General features: G+C 49.4%; 1 protein-coding gene across 16 annotated transcripts in view; it reads right to left on the minus strand.

Annotated features, from left to right (window-relative positions):
- The window catches only part of Fbrsl1 (fibrosin like 1), an 84444-nt gene that overhangs the window by 32976 nt on the left and 25985 nt on the right, over window positions 1-25483 (minus strand). For 12 of the 16 annotated variants that reach the window (XM_045155889.1, XM_045155891.1, XM_045155883.1 and 9 more), the window contains exons 3-4: window positions 17160-17264; window positions 15156-15191 (exon numbers count right to left, since the gene is read on the minus strand). The exons of 2 other annotated variants lie outside the window; for them this stretch is intronic. In XM_045155889.1, the coding sequence (XP_045011824.1) occupies window positions 15156-15191; window positions 17160-17264 (141 nt within the window). The remainder of the gene's footprint in view (window positions 1-15155; window positions 15192-17159; window positions 17265-25483) is intronic. 2 more of the 16 variants (XM_045155886.1, XM_045155880.1) reach the window with 1 other exon arrangement.

A 25483-nucleotide genomic window follows, 5' to 3' on the forward strand; every position in this document is an offset into this window, starting at 1 on the left:
TGAGACTCTACCTTGAAAACAAACAAACAAAACAAACAAACAATGAAGCCTAAATTGCAATGGAGGCCTCCAGAATGTTGAAAATTCCAGGACCAAGAGATATCACCAAGGAAAACTAAAGGAATGGAGTGGAACTTGCCTCTATGCTGTGTGCTCCGTGGTCATAACTGCAGGGGTGGGAATACCCAAGGCTATATTGGAGCCCTAATGATTCATTCCATCATCCTGCTGCAATGGAGCTGCAGGATTTGGTGTTTTCCCTGTTGGGTTTCAAGCTTGGTTCGGTTTAGTCTTTCTTTGCTATGCTCCCACTCCTCCCTCTGGCATGAGAATGCTTACTCTGTCTGTGTCACTGCATATTGAACTTGTAATTTTCATTTTACAGGGGTTCACAGTTAAGATATTCCCTGAGTCTTAGAAGATGAGACTGTTAAGACTGGGAACTTACAAAGACAGACTAAATGAATTTTGCATTATGAGGTGAACATGAGGATTTAGAGATCAGAGTTGGAATGTTAAAATTTAAAGTGATGTGCTTGGGCATCAAGTTGACAAGGGGTAGGGTTTTAATGGCTAATACTGATTGACAACATGACAGGATTTTGAATCAGCTAAGACACACTTCTGAATATGTCTGTGAGGATGAGGATGTTTCCAGAAAGGTTTGACTAAGGAGTGCATACTCACCCTGAATATGAACATCCCATGGGCTGGACTTCCAGAAAGCAAGCTGGGCATCAACATTCATCTCTCTGCTTCCTAGCTGTGGATTCAATGCGAACCTGTCTCATGCTCCTGGCTCCATACCTTCCCTGCCACGATGGACTGTACCCTTAAATTGTGAACGTAAATAAACCTTTCCTCTCTTAAATGCTATCAGATCTTTTGTCACAACAATGAGAAAAGCAACCAATAAACTATTATTATTACCAACCACTGAAGCTCCCTTCCCTCCAGTTACCTACCCACCCATGCAACTAACCATCTAAGTGAGTCCCTTCCTATGGGGGTCAGCAAAGACCGCTCTGGCCTGACAGTATACCCTTGCTCCCTAGAAGTATCTTTCCAGGAAGTTGGAAGTTCTGGGCCTCCATCACCCAAGCTTCCTTACACCAGGAATTTGGTCAGCTTACTGCTAGGATGGAGACTTCCTGTCACTGCCACAGAGATATGAATAAACATGGGTGAAGCCGGGCATGGTGGTGCATGCCTTTAATCCCACCACTTGGGAGGCAAAGGTAGGGGGATCTCTGAGAGTTTGAGGCCACCTTAAGACTATATAGTAAATTCCAGGTAGCCTGAGCTAGACTGAGACCCTACTGCTACAGCACATCAACTCAAGCTTCCAACTGGGCTTGGTGAGGGAAGAAAGGGCTGTGGCACCTCCATTCCATGATATGCACTACCTCTGAGGATACAGGGCTGGAAGGGATTTGCATTCCACCTTACATAGAGCAAGTTTCAATTAGCAATTTTTCTAAAATACGGGGCCAGGAGCCACCATAGGGTGACCCTAGGGGGTTGGGAGTGCCTGAAGGGGAGATCACATGCTTAGTCTAACACTAAAGTTCTGACGATCAGATCTGGAGGTCAATTTTTACCCTTTTGTGTTCACTATGAGTGGGGCTGTTCCTCCCTCCCCCTTTGAAGGCCAGCACACTGATGTAGAGGGTGACAGGTCACAGGGTGTCCATGCAGCCAGTTTACTAATTGATTGCCTAGTGGTCTTAGGGAGTAGGTAACCTGCAGACAGGGGTGCAAGGTACAGGTGCTGGAGTATGAGGCAGGAACTATGGTCCCACAATCCATTTTAGAGATCAGGGGTTCCAAGGGTAAGGGATGTGCTATAACCACAGGGCTGGCCAGCAGGGACTGGGAGCAAAGTCCAGGCCCCAGAATCAAAATTCTGGGTTCTGCCTGGTGGGACTGGGATGATGGCACTGGGACAAGGAGGAAACTAGGCAACAGCCCTGCAAAGAACAGTGCCATCTAATCCCTATGTGCAATTCTGAAACCCAAGTGGTGACTGAACAAGGACCAGGAGGTGCCCAGATATAACAGCCTCGCAGGACATGGTGAAAGGGGGTGTCCTGGGGTAACTAAGTCCTTCAAATATATGTGACACCTCTGGGTGGGATCATCCCCAGACACAGCGGGAAGTTGCCTTCAAAACCAGATTAATTATGCAAGATAACCAGTGGGGCCTGAAAATTCAATTCCTGTTTCCTCTGCTAATTCTCTTTTTATGAGTATTCAAGCTTAAAGCAATATAAAATACTAATTACCCAACTAACAAGCAATTAAGTTAAGTTACAACAACCTAGTAGCCATAGGTAAGCCCAAGGTGAGACAACTTGGCCCTCATGCACTGTGGCCTCTGGGTATGTACCTCACCTTAGTACCCATTATGGCCTGGGCCTTCTATATAGAAGGGCCACAGGAGACAATGGCTGTTCTGGCATTCCTGTCCCAGACCTTCAAGTGGCCTGTGCAAATACCTTGACTGTGATCAATGTAGTCTGTACGGGCTGTCACCTGATGCAGGGCAGCCTGGGGAAGAGGAACTATCCACTGCTTCAATGTAGAGCACCTAAGAATCCAGGTGTCACAGAACCTACCCTGCCTCCATCCTACTCCAGTCAGAGAAATTCAGACCAAGTGGTTCTCCAGGGTGCCCCAGAGGCTCTGCCAGTCCCTTCTGCTGCAGGCTCAGCAGTGTGAATTCTTTCTCCAGTGGTATGATGTTCAAGCCCAGGTTATCAGCAAATGTGCAGAACTCTGATATTGCTCAGCAACAACGTCCACCATTGAAATAAAGATCCTAACATAAGGTAAGAGCAATGACACAATGAACAACTGAGTGCACAATGTGTGACCTGCACTGCACCATGCAGTGGGTCTAAGGAATGCATGACTGGAAGGTGTGCCTAACTATCACAATGAGAGTTGCAGAGTCTAGGGACAGTCCCACAAGACACACTGCCCAGTCCTGTACACCATTCTGGAATATTCTATCAACATTCACAGATCTGAAAATCTGCTTAGGAAAACCTGATGCTTGAGGGTTATTAATTTTTTCAGCCTGTGATTACTAGTAAGGAAAATTTGGATAAGCATTTGGTGGGGGCTTTTTATGAGGTCACCACAGGGAAAACACACCAGGATGCTGTGTTACAGATGTCCCTCATCAGCCTGCTCCCTGAGGTCCTGATTTGGGACACACTGCCTGTCCTGCCTTTCATATTTAGACTTGGTGCTCACTCAAGGGACAGGAGTCACTTTGCTTGGAGCTTCTTTCCTGTTTCTGACTCATTGCTGACACACAAACCTTCTTTTATTTTATTTTTATTTGAGAGTGACAGAGAGAGAGAGAGAGGGAGGGAGGGAGGGAGAGAGGGAGGGAGGGAGGGGGAGAGAGAGAGAGAGAGAGAGAGAGAGAGAGAGAGAGAGAATGGGCAGCCAGGGCCTCCAGCCACTGCAAACGAACTCCAGACGCGTGCACCCCCTTGTGCATCTGGCTAACATGGGTCTTGGGGAATCAAGCCTCGAACCGGGGCCCTTAGGCTTCATAGGCAAGCGCTTAACTGCTAAACCCCTCAAACCTTCTTTTAAATTCTGTATTGCTAGCTACATGACCTATAGTTCTCACCCCAATGAAGGATGCCACACATTATGATAATGGGCACAAGTTCCAGCCCCTGCCTAGATATCCCACAATACCCCAGCTCTGTTGATCCAACTTCGATGTTGGCCTGCAGCACTTGGAGCCATCCACTGGGCTATCTTCTCTAGCCCTGATAACCTTGGTGTGACTGTAGTTACCCACAAATGCATACTTACACAAGCTGTTTGCAAACACAGGCACAGTCACATACTTGCAGCTGTCCCCAGTACTCTGTGCTGGTTCTTCCTTGGGAACTCTACAGCCTATAGACCCTCCTAGTGTTATTCCTAGTAAATCCCAGGTTATGTAGACTTACTCTGGGTGCTATCTCTGGGGTTTCCTAGGTCCCCCTCCACACGGAAACTGACATGGTCCTCTCCTCTCTTATTAGCATCTCTCCCCAGCCCTAGCAGGGCTGGATTAATTAATGAGCCAGTGTCGGGGAATGAATAAAAGATGGCTGGGCCCATCAGTAGACTGTGTTAATATATTCTTGTGTTGTCAGACTTAGGAAGGACTGTTAACTGTCTTATAAATTATTTATCAACATAAACTTTTTGTTTTTGTTTTTTCGAGGTAGGGTCTCACTCTAGCTCAGGCTGACCTGGAAATCACCCTGTAGTCTCAGGGTGGCCTTGAACTCCTGGCGATCCTCCTACCTCTGCCTCCCAAGTGCTCGGATTAAAGGTGTGCGCCACCATGCCTGGCTAACACAAACTCTTAACTAGAAACCCTGCTAAAATTAATCCCTAACCTCAATGTTGAGGTAGCTCCCCCTGCTCTGAATAATTGAATTTCAGCTCTAATAGGGCTCTTAGCTCCAGGCTGACCCCCATCCAGCTGGGTCACCTTCCTGCGAATCACAGCTCCTTAGCCACTAGGGACTACCCTGCTGTATCTCCTTGCAGCCTCATGTGGCTTCTGAGACCTTCTCCAGCCCTCCAACCAACAGGAGTCTTGCTCACAATGCTGAGAGGTGTGCAGAGTTGGGAGGGATGGGTGATGCCTCTGGAGCCCAAATTGCCCCTAGTCTGGTCTACGCAGCAGGGAAGGACTCATTTTGGGGAGGGAGCAGGACTGGCCACTGAGTGGTGATCCCAGAATTTTCTTAGGAATGTCAGCTTCTGTGGGGAATATGCCTCATCTCTCTGACCTACTGACCTATCTGTGGGGTCCAGAGGGCAATAGAGTGAGATACAGGCCCCCACACTGGGTCCGAGTGCTGTCTGCAGCTCACAGGCTGCCCAAGGGGACCTGTCTGTCACTCCAACCCAGGGCCACAGGAACCCTTCAGTCCGAGCTATAGAGCCCAACATGTTTCTAGGTTTGGGGAAGGACAAGAGGAATGTGGCAGCCCCAGGATCCTCCTCATGACCTGCCGAAAGATTCTACAAGTGACCCTGAATAAGGTCCCATTTCCCAGAAAAATGCCAGCCCTGCAACTCTGCCTGCCCTACACTGAGGAAACCGGGCAGGGAAGTGGTTTCCAGCCCATTGAGCTGCTTCCATTGGTGCTTCTGGTACAGAAGCCCTTGGGTCCGGGTCCCTAGGATAGGGGCAGCTTGTCCCAAAGCTGTCGACAAGGGAGTTGGCTGCCTGGGAAAGCAGTGGGCTGAGTTTAATCCCTTCCTTAAACCTGTCTGGGGCAGTATGACTTGGTATTGGCCAAACCTCATCTGGCAGGGTGTCTACAAGCAGCCTGGTATACAGCATTTTGGAGACAACCAGCTCCCCACTGGGAAGATCCTGCAAAGATCCCAAGCCACAAGGAAGAAGTATCTACCCAGAAGCCAGGAAACCACCACAATGGTTCTGACCCAGTTCTGCTACCAAAACCACATCCCCATTCACTGCCAAATGGGATAGAAGTTGATAGATGGCCGAGTCACATGTGAGGCAGAAACAGCAAGAGCCCCTTACAACAAAGGCTGTCAGGAGTAGAGGCTTGGGTCAGGTCCTGCAGGGTGACATCCAGTCACCTGGGGCCAAGTGGAGGCAGGAAATGAACACCATGTACACGGTCCCTACTCAGACACTGGCTCTTGAGGAGGATGTCACTTTCCTGGAGCAGTATGCTCCACTGGCAAGTGGGGGTGACTCAGGGACAATAACTGCTTTGAAATAAAAACAGTGGGAGCTTTTAGAGATGACTGGGATGCCTTGGAGGGGCAGGTGCCCTAACAATGTTCTGTCCTACACCATGCTCACACAGATGATACACCAGCCTATGGCTCCAGGCAGGATGGTCACCTCCCAGATCCTACAGGCTGTGCACACACCTTGGCTGACAGGGCTTCCAAACTGCACAAAGGGGACCTGTCTGGAGGTGAGCCAACTGTGAAATTCTGTATGGGCTGGTAGACCAAGTCCCAAAGCCCACTCTCTCAGTCATGTGAGTGTCCAGTCTTCTGATCATCTAATCAAACCAGTGTGGGCAGGTATAAACAGGCATGCTACCAGCACAGCTGCTCATCCACTGGTGCTCACCTCCTTCCAGTCCTTGGAACACACCAACTTCTGCGGAGCCCTCACCCAACTGCTCTGCCTGAGTCCTATCTCTGAGCACTGGTGCACTAACTCTCCAGCACTTCACTTCCTTCCTAGCAGGTACTTGGAAGTCACTTGTCTACCTTCCATGTACTTCTCTGTGCTGTATCCCTACTGGAAAGCAGCTCTACCAGGACCAGAGCCTTCTCTGACTTATCAGCTAGCCACATCCCCAGTGCCCAGTGGAGCTTGCCACAGAGCAGACCTTGCTGTACTAAGACCACTTCCCTCAGGCTGATGGTCCCTCTGAGGAATAGATGGGTAGTAGCAGGCAGGCATGGGTGAGGATGTGTGTTCAGCCTCCACTCTTGCTGGAAAGACTTGGTTGATGTCAGGAAAAGGCTTCATGACTCCAAGGAGAAGCTGGCAGGTTTGACTGCCTTTGTATAAATTATGGCTGCTCCCATGTGACCCTAGGAACAGCATGAATGTCATAAACCTGCTTTATGAGGGCAGAACCTGGATTGTGCAACTATGAGGCTAAGGTGGGTATATGACCTGCAACTAGGCTTCAGGGGCTGTCATCAGCCCTCAGAGAGACTTATTTTGCCATTGGGAGGGTGGAATAGGAGGTCAGGGTAGGTCCATGTATCTCAGGGTTAAAGGAAGTGGGGAGGGTCCCTGTGGGCTGCTGGCCAGGGCTCTGTAGCGAACACCCAGCCACCAGTGCCTCATCACCTCGTGCACAGTCTCTGACATCTCAGCCCCTAAACACATTTTGCATGTGACTTTTTAAAAAAATAATTTTCATTTATTTGATAGAGAAAGGGGGGGAGAGAGAGACAGACAGAGAAAGAAAGAATGGGTATGCCAGGGCTTCCAGCCACTGCAAACAAACTCCAGATGTGCACGCCCCTTTGTGCATCTGGCTCATGTGGGTTCTGGGGAATTGAACCTGGGTCCTTTGGCTTTGCAGGCAAGCTCCTTAACCCCTAAGCCATCCCTTCAGCCATTTTTTCCCCCCAAGATACAGTCTTGCTCTAGTCCAGGCTGACCTGGAACTCACGGCACTCCACCTACCTCTGCCTCCCGAGTGCTGGGATGAAAGGCATGTGCCCTTATGTTCAGCTTGCATGTGACTTTCAACATGTGATTCATGGATGACAGCAGGGAAATGGTGGTGTGACCTTGTGCCCTGGGAGATGCAACTCATTTTCCCTCTGAGGCAGAGAAGCTTTGACTTTCCAAACCTTACCCTGGCTCTGGAGTACCTGAGCATAACTTCAGGGTCTCAGCAATATGCATGAGTGCTCTTGTGCTCAAGTGATGGGAGACCCTTCCTTAGGCTGTTAAACAGATGAACAAGCTGCATCTTGACAGGGTTAGAGCAGAGGCCCAAGCCCCAGTAGAATACCCACTTGTGGAGCCTGCTAGCTCCCAAGCAAGATCCCCACAATCTCAGAGTCTGCATGGCCACTATACTGCCAAAAGATTCTGGTGATAACTCTAGTTGAGGCCAGCACCCACAGCGCTCATGGTCTCAAAATCTTCAGAACTGATGCTCCTCAGGTGGTGAACAGAGATCCAGTCCAAACCTTTGGGCTCTGGGAATCCTCACAGAGGAGTCAGGGACCCTAGCATTGTTAGGGCCTCAGATCTGTCTGAAACCTCCACCTCCTTTGCTTTATCAGATTTGCTCATAGCAGGCACTCAGGTGTGGGCGCAGGGCCTCTGTGTTTAAGGGGTGGAGCCCCTGGTAACCTGGTCACCAGCCACACTGAGACCATAGAGAAACCCACACTGGGGGAGCTGATCCCTGACCACAGACAACATTGAGCACCAGATCTAGTGTGAACATGTATGGTTAAAGCCACTCCTAGCTTTGTAGATACCCAGAAGGCCAGACACTGGGGAGCAGCTAAAAATAGCCCACTACAGCATCCAGTGTGAATTCCTAATCCATGGACTGAATTTCATAAGGTGTACAGCATCACTGTGAGGGAATTGTTATGTAGCCAAGCTACCGTGAACCATCTTCCTGTGCTGGGGCTTTTGATGTAGGGATGCCATCCTGTCTGTTAATATACTAGAATGTTCTTATGAAGACTAGGAAAGCTGCTGGTCTTGGAGTCAGCTCAGTGCTGTCGCAGCCAAAGCAGATTCCAAAACACTGCCTCACGCTTCCTCGTTGGTGTTATAAGACACACCCCAGGCTCAGTAGCTCTTGGTGGTGCCCCAGGATAAAGGGCATAGATAGGATGTGCTGGAAAGTGAGAGCTCATTAGGAAATGAGCGATTTGCAAACTGACAATTTAAAATCAACTTTGGCTAAAGAGATGCCTTAGTGGTTAAGGCATTTGCTTGCAAAGCCAAAGGATCCCAGTTCAACTCTCCAGGACCCACATAAGCCAGATGCACAAGGGGGCGCATGTGTCTGGAGTTTGCAGTGGCTAGAGGCCCTGGCGCACCCATTCTCTCTCTCTTTCTCTCTCATAAATAAATAAATAAATAAATAAATAAAATCTTCTTTATTTTATATTTACAAGGTAGGGTTTCACTCTAGCTCCGGCTGATCTGGAATTCACTATATAGTCTCAGGGTGGTCTTGAACTCATGGCACTCCTCCTACTTTGGCCTCTTGAGTGCTGGGGTTAAAGATGTACATCACCACACCCGGCTTTAAATCAACTTTCTGAAATCCCTCTGGGGCAAACAAAAGAATCAGCTAATCATACCCTATGCTATAGGGTGTAGGGAGACATCTCTGGCAGGTATGATAGATGAGCTGGGTGGTCTTGAACCCTCATAGTCTGCTCCAGTCACCCAGCCTAGGAGGAGGCCAGTTCTGATACTCCTCATCTCCCCCCTGTTCTGTTATAGACCCTCACAGCTCCCCCATGCTGCATCACAGCCAGAGACTCTCCTTGGCTCCAATGCCTATGTGGGACCTCACCTTCCAGAGCCTCCTTATCACTGCCGCCCCAACCTGTGACTTCTCATGCACAACTGGGCTACCCTGGAGCTCAGCCCCACCCACACTACACCTGCTTTGCCCTTCTTTGGCCTTTCCTTCTCTCCTTTCACTCACTTCCTGTGTCGAGGGTAGCTACTCATTTGTTGTCACCATCCTCAACTGTGGGACTCTGAGCTGCAAACATCTCAGCCATTGTGACAGGCATACTGGAGATGCTTACTGAACACAGTTAAGGATAAGGGGTGGAGGAAATGAGTGATTTCTTTCTTGCACCTGCAGTTAGGCCTTGACTACAGGGAGGATTGGGGGAGGATCGTGGGAAAAGCTGGGCTGGGGCTGCCAGGACTCTTGAAGGTGTTGCAGGAGCCAGGGAGGAGGATCCAGAGAGGAAGATCTAGGGAAGAGGATCCAGGGAGGAGGATCCAGAGAGGAAGATCTAAGGAGAAGGATCCAGGGAAGAGGAGCCAGGGATGAAAATCTAGGGAGGAGGATACAGGCAACGTGCTCAGATGACATATCCCTTGTGACCATGACAAAATGCCTGAGGCTTTGGGCCAGACTGTGAGTAGAGGACTATGGATTGTGTGTGGGGTGTGGGAGTGGGGCACAACGTGGATAGATGAGGGTGTTGGCCAGGGGTTTCGCACCACCATCCCTGAAGCCAATCCTGTCAGGCCCTGTAGCCTCTCTGGGTCTCCAGGTATCACCTGGAGAACAGAGTGATGCCAGGAATCCAACTCCTGCCTCAGAGGTTAGACAGGTCTTTTCAATTGTACCACACAGACCATGTCAGTTCAGCTTCATTGTGGCTGCTGTTGGTCACCTGCTTCTGGCCCCAGGTAACCTCCACACCTGCTGGGGTCTTCCTATGAAAATAGTGGTTCTCACTTCTTTTTTGGTAAGGGAAACCCCAATGCCTGCTTTGTGAGAAGCATGCCATCACATCCTTGGCTGTAAGTAACCAACTTAAGAAAATCACTTTCTGGGGCTTGGGAGATGGCTCAGTGGTTAAATGTACTTGCATGCAAAGTCTGCTGGCCCAGGTTCAATTCCCCAGTTACCCATATTAATGCTGGACTGGTATTTGTTAGCAACAGAAAGAGACCTGGTGTACACACACAAAAAATAAATAAATAAAAATCTTTTAAAAGGCGGGGTGTGGTGGCGCACACCTTTAATCCCAGCACTCAGGAGGCAGAGGTAGGAGAATTGCCGTGAGTTTGAGGCTACCCTGAGACTACATAGTGAATTCCAGGTCAGCCTGGACCAGAGTGAGATCCTACCTTGAAAAATCAAACCAAGCAAACAAAAAATTTTTTGAAAGAAAATCACTTTCTAACTAATTTATGATGCTAACAAACATGATGGCATTTTGGAGTGCTATGCCAAAGATTCAGAATAAGAGTGGTTGATGCTGAGCAACAATAGGGATTTAAGATGGCTAAATGTTGGCAAAATTTACCCACTTTATAATATGGACTGCAGGCTGGAGTGTAATTTAGTGGTAGTACTTGCCTAGTGTGCATGAGGACTTGGGTTCAATCCCCAGTGCTGCCGTTTTTAATACTTATCTAATCAATTTAAAAAGACAGTTTACAGCCAGGCATGGTGATGCACACCTTTAATCCCAGCACTAGACAGGCAGAGATAGGAAGGAAGATCACTGTGAGTTCGAGGCCACCCTCAGACTACACAGTGAATTCCAGGCCAGCTTGGGCTAGAGCAAAACCCTAACTTAAAAAGAAAAAAAGGGGCTGGAGAGATGGCTTAGCGGTTAAGCGCTTGCCTGTGAAGCCTAAGGACCCCGGTTCGAGGCTCGGTTCCCCAGTTCCCACATTAGCCAGATGCACAAGGGGCGCACGTGTCTGGAGTTCGTTTGCAGTGGCTGGAAGCCCTGGCACGCCCATTCTCTCTCTCTCCCTCTCTCTGTCTTTCTCTCTGTGTCTGTCGCTCTCAAATAAATAAATAAATAAATAAATAAATAATTAAAAAAAAAAAAGAAAAAAGAAAAAAAGTCAGCAGCTGGGCATGGTGGTGCATGCCTTTAATCTCAGCACTCAGGAGGCAGACAGAAGGATGGTCATGAGTTTGAAGTCAGCCTGAGACTACATAGTGAATTCCAGGTCAGCCTGGGCTAGAGTGAGACCCGACCTCAAACAAAACAAAACAAAAATATGGTCTACAAGCCAAGTTGGCTGACACATGTGGTATCAATCAGCATGGAGATGCTGTGGGTTGAGGGAAGACTATGTGCAGGAAGCAGAGGTGTATATAGTCATACACACCCTCAGTACCACATAGCCACATGTGCACATACATGTAGTGAATACCTAGGGGTCACTAGGAAGCCAGACAGGCACATAGGAATACAGACACAGGGGACACACACACATGTGTTTGCACAGACACAAAAGCCCACAGAACCACATGACATGTCTAGATAAGGCATATATAGCCCCATTCAGTCTACAGAGGGTCATATCCATACACATACTTGACTGACATATGTCAACAGTCCCATGTGAGCTACACACAGGTGCAGGCACCGACCCCCTACATACAGACCACCCTACGGAGAAGGTTGAGCACTTTGTGCCCTGCTCTCTGCCTGAAAGCCCTCTCCTAGATCCCACTGACTGATCCTACAAGCCAATGGACAAGAGGTCCCTGGTGGCGACAGCCTATAGGTGTCAGGGCTCATGATGGCATTTTGGAGAAGGAGACAACCCTGCATACAGCAGGGCTCTGGAAGTCTGTCTGGCACATGTGCCCACATATGCCAGGGTCTGCCTGTGCACTCCTGGGCTCTGTGTGCACACATAAGACCATCTTCACACTCTAGAGTCGCCTGGGTCTGCTGTTCAGAAGGGAATCCTGCAGGCATGCTGCAAGCCAGTTGGCTCCCATTCTGCCACCATCTGTCATTCCCATGCAGTGGCCACAGGGGGTTAGGCCGTATGCAACTGGCAATCACAGGCTTTTAAAGAAAGAATTAGAAAAGCAGAATTTAAGCCAGGTGTAGTGCTGTATGCCTTTAATCCCAGCACTTGGGAGGCAGAGGTAGGAAGATCATTGAGTTCGAGGCCACCCTGAGACTACATAGTGAATTCCAGATCAGCCTGAGCTACAGTGAAACCCTACTTCAAAACATCACCACCACCACCAAAAAAAAAATAAATAAAATAAATTTTTTTTAAATAAAAGAAAAGCACAATTTAGAGAGAAGACCTAGATGAAGAATTAAAGAATGGGGACTTGGAGGCACAAGCATGGCCTGGTGGCTCAGGGAAAGAATGCCCATCCACGGAAGCTGGAAGAGAGTCAGTCCCCAGACAGCGAGTCTACTGCTAGGAGGTGCTACATGAGCGACTGGGGGAACATGACCAATATCTGTCCAGGCAACTCATGGTCTAAGCTAGTCTGCAGCAAACAACCTGACGTGATGCTCACACAAGTGCAACGGTGGAGCACAGCCATGGTGGGAAACCAACTGCTCTTGATTTGGCTAACTGATCTGCTCAGTGGAACAGAACCCATAGCTGGAGCTGAGAAACAAGTCAGAATCATATCCAAAAATGAGCCCCCTCTCCATAATTAAGCTCCCACCAATCGTGGGCTATAACAGAGCCTACACATATTACCTTCTTTCTTAAAAAAGAAACAAACAACAACAACAAAAAACCAAGGGTTATCCCATTTATCTGTTGCTAACTTTACTCTCCATCATAGAATTTGCTTCTCTTTTCCAGTCAGACAAAGATCCTAAGGAGAGAACCACCTCATCATACCTCACAAGATGAAACTAAGAATAATTGGGGAAACAAGCAAGAGTGCTGTTTTCTTATTGTACCTGGTACCAGCACAACAGTGAAGGAGATAGACACAGAGAACAATCATCTCCTACCAAACCAGAAATCCAGAGACACAGAGGCTCCCCAAGATTTCATCACTGAAGACACCTAAAATGAACCCAACATGGCTCAGGAAAATTTTGCGGAAGAGGGGGTGGAAAGAATGTCAGAGCCACAAGTTGTGTCACGATACACAGAGACATTGTCTCCTACCCATAACTGATGGCTAACTCCACAATGCACAACCCATATTCCACAACAAGGAGGGTCCCTGTGGAGGGGGCAGTCAGGGAGGAGGCTAACAATGGTACCAACTTGACTGTATTCACTGAGTACAAAACTAATAAAGAAAAAAAGAAAGAAAGAGAGAGAGAGAGAGAGAGAGAGAAAGAAAGAAAGAAAGAAAGAAAGAAAGAAAGAAAGAAAGAAAGAAAGAAAGAAGAAAAGCAAGTAAGCAAGCCAGCCAGCCAACCCAGCCATTCTAGCAGCCTCAGTTCTTCTTGTAGGTATGCCAAAGATCAACTGTTATCTGACCTACCTGACCTCTGCTCAGTGTCAGATCGAGCCCACACTATCTGGGTATCTGCTCCAGGGACTCAACACTCTTCCTACCCATGGGTATTTCAGACCCCTGGATATTTGGAGTGCACAGATGGGTCTCAGATCTCATTCCCTCTGCTGAGGGCCACCTTGGCCCCCAGAGCTCTCTCCATAGCCAGGCTCTGACATCAGCAGGCACTGCCATGACCATCAGAACCATCTACACAGTGGGCTTTAGTCTGAGTTGTTTGTAGACATGCACCAGTGTCCAGCCCTGGTCACAATGCCATTCAGAGGCGAGGAAGACCTGCTTTTCATGCCAGGTATGTCTATGACCACCCTCAAGGATACAGTCCTCAGTGTTCAGATGAGAACAAGGCTTCCCTGCAAAGGAGGGCATAAATACCCCCAGGAAGGGTCCCCTCAGGTGGCCAACTACAGGAACTATCTCCCTGAGGTATCCATAGCCCCCATGTTAAATGTCCAAAGGCTCTGCCAGGATGAAGGTGTAGCTTAAGGTCTGAGATAAACTCTGACCTCCTACATACTCAGGCAGATGATGGAGACAGGGTTAGGGATGCAAATAGCCCACGTAAGTGGCTCCACTCTTGCCCTGGCTTCCTTGGGGTCTATTGAGCATGTGCCACAGGCTCCCTCCAGGTTTCCTTTCCAGTGCCCAGAAAAGCTCAGGATGACCAGGGGCTTCCCCACTGGGTTAATTACATGTACCATAAACACCAGCTATGATTTAGAGAGTGAGCCAGGCAGGCCACAGCTGAAAGTAACTCAGGGCTGCAGGGACGAGGCAGGCAGAGTCCTAGCCCCGGCCTCCAATGAGCCGAAACGGTTGTAAATCTGCAGAAATGGCTTTTATGAAGCTCTGGGTTTTATGATGTCATTAATGTTTCTCCTGATACTTAATGGAAAATGAAATAAGCCATAAGGAGGTGAGGGACTGTTCCTGAGGGAGAACACAAGCGCTGGGCCTGTCGTCCAACTTCAAGCTCAGGTGGATGAGGGCAACACCTGCTCCTGAGGTCACACCTCGGGCGTGACCAGACAGGGTGTCACATCACACCAGGGGTTTGAGTTTGTCTGTCCACACAGGAATACAGCAGTAGCTTGCTGATTGTCACCTACTCCAGTGGAGCTTCCCTGGGCCACAAGTACACCCAGAGCACACATTCCTGACCCTACTGTCTACCCACATGTAGTGCAGCTCCTGGGTGCCACCTCTTGGTATCTAGTAGGAGCCCAGGCCTATGACAGGCCAAGAGAGGCATGGGGAGGGGTGGGTCATAGCACTAGAGGACAGCTGCTGTACCACAGGAATCTTCAGTCCAAATATTCCCAGGTCCCTACTGGAATTCCAGAGACTGTGACCCATCCACACTACTGGCAGCAGTAGCTCCCTCCTTTCTGGCACCCTGCTCACCTGCACAGGCACCTACCCCTACCTTATCCTATCTGTCCCAAGGGTGTCCTTGAGCAGTAAATTCTCTGCCAATCTGGGCTATTAGGGCTAGAACCAGCCAGGGCTCTGAAGGGGTAAACCCCAGAGTGGTGCAGGGTGGGTGCACTGGAGGCTAGCCCTGTGACAGGGACAAAGACAGCAGGGAAGAGGAGCTGAGAGACTTACGGAATAGCCTCTCCCGGAAACTGCCTGCGCGGAGCTCTGTGGAAGGAAGGAGGAAGACTGTCAGTGACAGGCTGCAGCCTACCACTCTGACCTGAAACAGGCCAGCAGACCCTCAGGGCAGCAGGGTCCCACTTGAAAGGGAGGAGAGATGAACATGACTCACTCCTGCACCTCAGGAGCCTCTCTTGGAGCAGTGGTCTCCTCTGGCTCAGCCAAGCCAGTGGTTCCAGTAGTAGCTCTGAGCTGGTCCCAGAGAGGGGCCCCAACCAGCCAGAGGCTGCCTTACAGATGCCCTTGGCCTGCCCACAACACCTCCATTGACCAGGATGCTGAAGCCATTCCCCAAAGTAAAGCAGAAAAACTTTGGGGCCCTAGCCCAGGATGATATCCTTGCCAACCTCCTCTGTGCCCTTCCCTGCCCAGGATCCATAGGAAGGCTTCCTGGAGGAAGCAGCATGTATGAAGCCCTTAAAGGAGGGTAACAGAAGGGATCTCAAGGTCAGCCAACAATCACACCTGAGTCTAGGGTGAAGGACCAGGAGTATGAGGAGGTCCTCTCTGGCTTGAGTGGGCACTGTGAACCCCAGCAGGATAAAACTCGCTACAGTTCAAACTGCCAAGGTTCCTACAACCCCAGGGATGGGCCACACACCAGGCCTGAACATGCACGGGCACATAAGGCACTAAAGGGTTGTGGGCTAAGCTGCTCCAGAGCCGGTCTCTGGGGTGGTGGGCTGCATGGTGACCTGTAGCAGTGTGTGTGGTGGAGAGACAAGGCCAGCAGGCTGTGGAGGAGGGCCAGTGAAGGGGAGTGGGGACTGGCAGGAAGAGCTGTAGTCCCCCTTTCTCTCAAACTGGTCCTTGCCCCCTTTTCTCAGACAGACTACCAAACTAAGCCCTGGTCCAAGCTAAGCCCTGGGGTCACTGACATGCAAATCCCACCCAACCCCACCCCACGGTGGATCTTACTTGCCAGCTGCAGACAAAGGGAGCTAATGGAATGGGGGTGGGGCATAAGCGATGAGTTCTCAGCCTCAGGTTGCACTGTTTAGAATGCAGTTTCATTCATCCTGGGCTGCAATTAGAGGAATGCTAACTAGAGTGGCCCTGCAGCGGCCTCAGACAATTACCAGCCTATTTTCCCATCTAGCAGAAGCAAGATCAGGAGACTGGCAATTATGCCTTCCTCCGTGTCCACAGACTGCACCTCAAAAGCCCCATTTAAATGATAATGAGATATGACTCATTCAATTTGTTCCTACAGGAAAAAAGAAAAGAAAACAAAACAAAACAAAAAAACCACACCACCCTGAGGCCACTTCAGGAGCTGGGCAGGGGTACCTGAAGTCACCACCTGAGCCTCTAACTGTTGGTGGCCTCTCTGCCTGTACTTCATGCCTCATGGTCCTTATGGTACATCACTGGCTAAGTTTGGAGTCTGAGCTCCTAAACCAGGGGCACTGGATCATCCTGGGTATGCTCAGCAGCTAGCCCTGTGACAGGAACCCCTTTTGGTTCAGAGCACTAAAGACAGGTCTCCAATTCAGACTGCTGCATGTGAGCCTTGCCAGCCACAGGCACCACAGGACACATGCCAAGATCTGCAGGACATCCACCCTGTTGTGGACAAGGTCGGACCCTGATATTTCAGGGGCATTCCTAGCATTTGTAGATTTGGGCACATCTGTGAAGTCATCTCTGTCCCATCTCACCTCTCTTACCCTGTTCACAGGGGTTCCTTCAAGATACAGCATTCAGTATCCACCCTGGATTCATGGGCTAACCTGCCGCCAACCCAAGGGGAGTTTAATAAATATTCTGGATGTGCTTGACAGGGCTTGACTTATTTTAAATCCTCTTACCAGAAAGGTCCTAATTATTGAAAGGTGACATTTTGGTGAAGACAAAAGGGTAACTGCTCACAGCCTCCATGTGAACAACTGGCCTGGTCAAGGCCATGAGGCACCTGCAGGACACCACTGGATGTGGACTTTGGGTACTCACGTCACTCAGCTGGTCCCTGGAGCTGCTCCTCAAGGAGCTGGTGGCTTCGCGGACACTGTCATTATCACTGTTCTGGTCACCCCCTCTGGCCATGGAAACCTTCATCTGGGGACAGGGAGAAAGTCTCAGGCAAACATGCACCAGATCAAAAAGGCCTCCTGGACAATGTCACTCCATCCCTGTTCCAACCCAGTTCCACTCCTATGTAGTTGCTGGAACTTGCCTCTTTCAGGGGCCAGAAATGCAAATGGGGCAGGGAACAGGAGGACCTGGGGTCTTTCGGGAGGAACAACAGAGAAAACAGAGTGCTGCAGGGCCCAGAACCCACCCAGCTGACATTAGCTCATAACCTTCATCAGGTAGGACAGGAAAGCATCACCCAGAGATTGAGTGGCACAGACCTGGCCACACTACCTTGGGACTCTGTCCTTAATTCCTGAGCCACTGATTAAAGACATCCTAGAGAGTGGGGAAATGGCTCTGCAGGTTAAAGGCACTTGCTAGCAAAGCCTGCCGGCCTGGGTTCAATTCTCCAGCAAACACCTAAAGTCTGATACAAAGGAGTGCATGTATTTGTGACCCCAGTTCCAACAATGAAGTCAGAACCAGGAGAATCTGAAGCTTGCACCAGCTAAGTCGACATTCCTTTGCAGTCTTGCAATTTGTTGCAGTAGCAAGAGACCTTGTCTCAAGGATGGTGGAGCACAGGCTGACTTTCAAGTGCACACCACTTAAAGACACCCTGATGGACTGTAAATCAGGTCTTCTCTCCCTGCCCACAGCCCAGCCTCTTCTTGCAGTAGGCATTTCTGAGCTGGGCAGCCCTACCATGCCACACCAAGACACTACAGTCACCAATGCCTCCTTCAGTCAACATGGCAACTCCTTAGCTGTGTGTCCCTAGGCCACCTCTTGGGACCTTCTGTGCCTCGATTTGCTATCTGCACAAACACTCAGGCAGTTAATGGCATTTACCTTCCCTTTGCACCTTTGGACCTGTTATTTGGAACAGCTTGATAGAAAACAGGCTGAGGCAAGACCAGAGCCCTGATCATGTCAGGTGGGGCCATAATTCCACACCAGTACAATGATGTGACAGGTATCAGAGGCCTTAGTGTTGGCCGGGTGACCCACTTGTATACTCAGCACTCTCACTCAGTCACTGGTCTCTCTGTCCTTGTATGGCTGGGAACATTCCCACATGTGCTATGTAACACTCAAGCTTCCTCAAACACTCTGTGGCTACAGTGTGCAATCATCACGTGGGGGATGCTAAAAGGTCAAGTGTATGATGCCTGCCTTATCCACCCTGATCTCACATCCCAGAGCTACTGCTGTGATTTTGGTCAAAATCCTCGGAGTCCATTCATTTGTCCACAAGCACACAACAGATCTGAGACCAGTTCAGGGCAAGACAGGCCCCACGTCTGCTAACTTCAAAGGCTCAGCCAGGAACTCCTCTAGCCCCAGACTTCCAGGAGACCACACATTTCCTTATAGAGCTAAAAGAGTACCAAGGCCAAGACACAGACCTGGTCCTAATTCATGTTAAGTTAGCTAAACAGGTACCTCTCACCCAGTGCCCCTGGCAAATGTGAAAGGTCTCAGTGAGGTGAAGCCTAAAGGGCTTTGTGATGGGGGTCTAGGCAAAGTACTGACTGCAAGTGAACCCAGGCTGGCCCCAAGGAGCCATAGATAACCCTACTGTCGCTGGACCACCCCATGGGGACTTTTTCACTTAAAAACTACTGGTATCTCTTGTCATTTGGTTCACTGCCATGGGGGTGTTTTTTTTCTCCTGACTCAGTGGGTACAGACTCATACTGCTAAGTTGTAAGGAGCATAATACACTCCATATAGCTAACTATGAGGATGCAGGGCATACTTTCTGCTTCATACACACATACAGAAGCATTTTCTCTCCAAGCAGGGCAACAAAGCAGGTGCTGAACCTAGACTTTACAATAGTATCCTGAAAGAAGGGTGGGCTGTGGGCTGTCACCATTACTCTAATGTCTGTTTTTACTTTCAAAAACCTATTTCCAAAAAAAGTCTTGTAGAGCTGAGTGAATCCTGTGCCCTAGTAATCACTCCAATCACAGACACATAGTACAGTTGGATTACTGTCCCCCTACAGACTAGATCCCCAAACATCCCAACCTGACTGCTCTTTGGTCTTATTTCTTATCTTTTCAGAGCAGCTGTGCAGAGGTTTAAATCAGCTGTCCCTCATAAGCAGAACCTTGGACAACCTGGAGGGATGTACATCTGCCTTATCCCACACATATACCCAAGGTAGGCCCACCTATGTGCATTTTCCACATCTTTCTCGATGGCCTCTTTCAAGTGTCTGAGATCACCACCGAGGCAACAGGTCTTTTTCCAGCCCTGCAGTACTGTCCAAGTTGAGCCTCATGCCTGGTCTCTCATCCAACCTCACAGAGAGGTCTAGGTAGCCTTGGCCCAGGTGGCCTGACTTTTGCCATGAGGTCCAGCATAACAGGTGTCTGTTTCAAGTCCTACTTTCCTAACATGGATAGATGGGGTCTCCCCAAGGTCATATGTAAGACACCCTCACCATCTCTGTACAGGGCCATCAAGCTTAGTTTCTTGTAAACAGTTCAAAAGAAATGAGAGAAAAGAGAGTTGCTAGAATTAAAAGTTCAAGTGAGCCTGGTCTGGGATCCAGAATGGCCACCTTGGTGCTAGAATCTTTATGGGCCCTCAATTAGTGGGACACAGTGCCTACCCTGGGCTATGCAGGGTCTGGGGGAAGCTGCGAGTGGGAAGGCTATAGGGCAAGAGAACAGGAGGGTCCTGGGAAGATGTATAAGGAGAGAGAAGTCATCAGGGGCTCAAGACAGACCATACCTCATAAGATCTGAGAAGGCAACACCTATCTGAATCCTCTGTGCCCTAACCCTGGCCCACAGACTGGGTGGTATTGGCAGGGAGCTGGGCCACCATGTGTTGGTGTGAGACACCTCTACTTTCTGGTGGATGTGAGCCTGGACAGGATATAGGAAGGGCATAAAAGCCACAAAAAGCTGACAGGGAATCCAAATCTGCTGAGTGCCATTCACTTGCACACGTTACCAGCTGAGGCAGATGGGGAATGAGGCACAGCACTGTGCAAAGACTTCCACAGGCACTATAGGTGATGGGGTAAGGGCTGAAGAATAGGGACAGTATCAGTACATACCAGATGTCAAAACACACATGGTCTCTTGCAGCCAGGCTTGGGCCTCAGTGACACCCCTTGCATACAAAGAGGGCTTCGGGGAAGAGAGCCCTGACCTATCCAAATTAGCTTTTTTCTTTTTTATGGGGGGTGGTGTTCAAGGTAGAGTCTTGCTTTGGCTCAGGCTGACTTGATATTTATTATCTAGTCTAAAGGTGGCCTTGAACTCACAGCCATCCTATCTCTGTCTCCCAAGTGCTGGGATTAAAGGCATAAACCACCACAACTGGCTTATCCCAATTAGTAAAAAGAGCATAGGCAGTGTTGTGTGGTAAACCAGCTTTGAAGGAGGGGGAGAGCCCCAGGAATCCTTCTGATTTCCATGAATTAACTGTTCATAACAGGACTAACAAGCTACCAACAGTGTAACAGCTTGCAAACTTCCTGATTCTTGGCCACCAGCTCCTGCAAGCTGGCACACCCCAAACAATGCACACAGATCCACAGACTATGAAGCAATACCAGGAGCCAATAACATGGTGGTTCAAGCAGTGGGGCCCCTCCCTGCCTCCTGTGCTGGTAACCAAGAGCCTTCCCACCCTGACAGGAAATGTGTTGGCGCTCAGACCCACTGGATATGTGGGCATAGAGCTGCCCTTTCCCTAAGTTGTGCCCTGAGCAATCTGCTGCTGAGCCTAAGGTAGAGGAATCCAGAAGTATTCCCTTTCACTTGCAGAAGTCAGCAAGCCCACCAGGACACAGACCACAGAGAAACACAAAGGGACACCCATGCATATACCCAACTTGCTCATGAAATTTTTGTGCACTACTCAGTGCCCACACCCTTTCTGACCTCTGCCTTCATGCTCCAGTGCACCTTCAACAGGCACAAAAGGCCCACTGTTCTCCAGAGACCCTTTATGCAGGTTGAGCATACACACAGGACAGTGGAAACAGTGCATGACTTGAATATCTGTATGTAGCTGCCCTGGTGAGTCTCACACAAACATGACCACACCCAAGGAGACAGTCATACCTCATCAGATGGTTTCACATCCAGATACAGGCTCAGCCTGTGGGCTACCACAGTTGCTTCCTAGACTAGAGGTAAAGCTGCCTGGCTGCTTTCTGCTACAAGCGTTTGGAAATCCTTACAAGGTGAAGCCACTCCTTCAGGTTTACAGGGCTGGTACAGACAGGCCTAAAATGAGGAAGTGGTCAGGACTATCCCACCCTATTCCTCAGTAGTGAGGGGCATAGTCCCAGCAGGAAATAGGAGCCAATGCTCTAGAGCCAATACCAGACACCCTTGCAGAAACAAGGGTATGTATGTGTTCCTGTATACACAGTACATGGATGTGTGCATGGGTGATACACCCATGCTCTAGTCCTAATTTACCTCATTCCTTACACTCCCATTTCTCATGGAATTGACCATGTTCTCACATCCTCATGGCCCTGCTGCAGTTACCTCGGAGCCTGAAAGACTCCTGGGTCTGGGCTTAGAGGACTGAGCCAAGTTTCCTAGGTGACTGATGCCCTGGTGCAGTGAACTGCACCAAGAGCCCACATATACATTGATCCTGACTTGCCAGGTCTCAACTAGACTGCACACAGCTGCAGGCAGAATGAGATGATGCTGAAAGGGACTGAGCTGTGACCATTACTGAGGTGCTCTGCTCCTCACTCCTGGCCCCTACTCATGTGTTAGGCAGGTCCTTATTCCTTACTGGACATATTCCTACTGGACCCACAGGGATCTGGTTCCACTGTCCTGGCTTCCAGCACCTCTGTACTCCCCAGCACCTCACTCAGCACAGCACTGAAACCCACCATTCTGCCTGTTTCCATGCTTGACCTCCTCACTGAACCCTGACACAGCACCTTCCATACAGTTGGCCCCTCACTCACTAAGCAGTGCTGACTCTACCTCACATTTGTCCTCTCATGGGTATCTGGCCTTGACCCAGATCTGGGAGGTGTATTCCAACAGTCTCCTCCATGGATCTGGCCAGGAGGAGATCCACCCAGAGACGCCCTTGCCTCGCTTCCCCTACCACACTTGGCACCAAGGTATTTACTATAGTCCCCAACCTTCCAAGCACCGCAAGGGCAGGGATTTTGTCACTGGTGCAAGCACCTAACTGTACCTGGCATTGTATAGGTAGAAATATACTTACTTTTACAGCATAACCTCATAGGGAAAGAAAGCACACCCCAGATCCCTTGGAGAATGGCCTTATCTGAAGAGAAGAGGGTGGACAAACTGCCAAGAGGGTCATAAATGTAAGCCCAGGCCAGGAGAATGGAATGCTACAGGCATTCAAGGTACACAGCACTTTCTGGTAAAGGTGCCAGAGGGGAACCCCTGGCTTCTCCAACCCTCAGTAAGGTTACATGGAATACTTAGATGCAGAGAACTGTACCATCTTTAGTTCCCTTGGATCTGTGGCTATGCTGAAGTTCACAATGAATGGATGTGTCCACACTGAGGTCAACTTGTCTCACACCGCCTGAGAAGAAGCACTCTCCACAGTTGTGACTGGCATCAGGGCTTTGAAATGCCCTATGTGGGCTGAAGAGACTGCTTACCAGTTAAGGTGAAGCCTAAGGATCCAAGTTCAATTCCCCCGTACCCATGTAAGCCAGATGCACATGGTGGTACATGCATCTGGAGTTCATTTACAATGGCTGGAGGCCCTGGTGCACCCATTGTCTCCAGGTGCATGTACCTCCTTGTGCATCTGGCTTACATGGGTCCTGGAGAGTCGAACCAGGATCCTTTGGCTTTGCAGGCAAACACCTTAACTGCTAAGCCACCTCTCCAGCCTCTGGTAGTTACTTTTTGAAGAAGGGTCTTACTCTAGCCCAGGCTGACCTGGAAGTCTGTAAGCTGGCTTTGAACTTGTGGCAATCCTTGTGGTTTGGATCTAGAATATTGCCTGAGGGCCAAACATTAATAAAGGCTTAATCCCTAGCATACAACACTACTGGGAGGTGCTGGACCTGTAAAAGTGGGGCATGCTCCTCAAGGGAAGAGTGGGACCTTGGCCAGATTCTATTTTTGCTTCCTAACTGCCATGAAGTAAATAGGCTTCCTTCTCCTTATGTGCCCACCATAGATCTAAGGCAAGAGAATGGTCTTATCTGAAGAGAAGGGGGCAAACTGATGAGAGGGTCACAAATGTAAGCCCAGGCCAGAGGAAGGGAATCTTCGTAGCCCAGGCTGACCTGCAATCTGCTGTGTAGTCTCAGGCTGGCCTTGAACTCCTGACCTTCCAAACTTCAAGCATGTACCAACATACCTAGCTCACTGGTGCTTTTCACCTTTCCTCTCCATACCCAGATGACAAATGTAGTATTATGAATATGTCCACTCTAGAGGAGGGGAAACTGAGGCCCAAAAGGGGAAAGCTACTTGCCCAAGGCTGCTGAACCAGAGAGACAGCAGTGGGATGTGAGAGCCCTGGTCACCTCAGGAAAGTTCCCTCGCCCAAACCCTGGCTCACTGAGGAGCTAAGAAACCACAGATTTCAGGGCCTTGTTGGCAAAGTGGGACCTGAGTCCACACAAAGCTGACAGCAGATAAGACAGATTAAAAAGCTTGTTTGGATCCCAGCACTCGGGAGGCAGAGGTAGGAGGATCGCCATGAGTTCCAGGCTACCATGAGATTACATAGTGATTTCCAGGTCAGCCTGGACTAGAATGAAACCTACCTCAAAAAAAACAACATAAACAAAACCTGCTTTGGGGCTTAGCAGTTAAGGTACTTGCCTGCAAAGTCTGAAGAACTAAGCTCAACTCCCCAGATCCCACATAAGCCAGATATACATCGCATGGTGGCGCATGTATCTGGATTTTGTTTGCAGTGGCTAGAGGCCCTGAGATGCTCATTCTGTCTTTTTCTTCCTCTGTCTCTAATAAAATAATTAAAATTTTAAGACCTTGTTTGCAGGACTGGAGTCCCTCCACATGCCCCAAGGTGGTAGAAACTTCTAGTCACTATATTAGACATACACAGTGCCAGGGGCCACCTAAGGACCAAGCAGGCAAAACTCACCAGACAACTGAGGATGAGGCATCATAGGCCCAGTTCACAGGAGAGGAAAGGGAAGCACCTATCCCAGCTGGTTTTCTAAAAGACCCCAGAAAACCTGGCAAGAGTCTACTAGGTATGGCCGAGCACGGGGAGGTATGCACAGGTGCCACAGTCAGCTCCCTGGGTTTGAATCTTTGCTCTGCCATTCACCTTGGGCAGTGTTGGGCTGCCTGAATGGAAACTGGCTAGGGAGATAGCTCTGGAGGCGCTATGCACACTTCAGGCTCACAAGACACAGGACAGTTTGGGTTGTCCTTCTCATTTCGTGTCAGCTTTTTGCTAACGGCTTTCTGAGGCAGGGTCTCCTAGCCCAGGCTAACCTAGAACTCACTCTGTAGTTCCAGCCAGACTGACCTCTAACTCATAGCAATCCTCCTTCCTACCTCTGCCTCCTGGGTACCAGGATTAAAGGCGTGTACCACCACACATGGCTGGCTAATGCTTTTTGTTTTGTTTTTTTGAGGTAGGGTCTCATTCTGGCCCAGGCTGACCCGGAATTCACTACGTAGTCACAGGGCGGCCTTGAACTAATGGTGATCCTCCTACCTCTGCCTCGAGTGCTGGGATTAAAGGCGTGCGCCACCATGCCTGGCTTGTTAATGTTTTGAGACAATGTCCTACTATGTACCCCAAGCTGGACCCTCATCACCCTCCTGTTTCAGCCTCTCAAGTGCGGGAATTATAGATGTGCACCACCACCCTCAGGTTTGTATCAGAATTTATCCATCTCACTTTTTTGTGTTTTGTCTTTTTTAAAAATTTTTATTTATTTATTTATTAGAGAGAGACAGACAGAAAGAGGCAGAGAGAAGGAGAATGGGCATGCCAGGGCCTCCAGCCACTGCAAATGAACTCCAGATGCATGCGCCCCCTTGTGCATCTAGCTAACGTGGGTCCTGGGGAACAGAGCCTCGAACTGGGGTCCTTAGGCTTCACAGGCCAAGCGCTTAACTGCTAAGCCATCTCTCCAGCCCTATTTTGTCTTTTTGAGGTAGGATCTCACTTTAGCTCAGGTTGACCTGGAATTCCTCAGGGTGGCCTTG

This window comes from Jaculus jaculus, chromosome 8 (assembly GCF_020740685.1).
Source record: "Jaculus jaculus isolate mJacJac1 chromosome 8, mJacJac1.mat.Y.cur, whole genome shotgun sequence".
Taxonomy (NCBI): Eukaryota; Metazoa; Chordata; class Mammalia; order Rodentia; family Dipodidae; genus Jaculus; species Jaculus jaculus.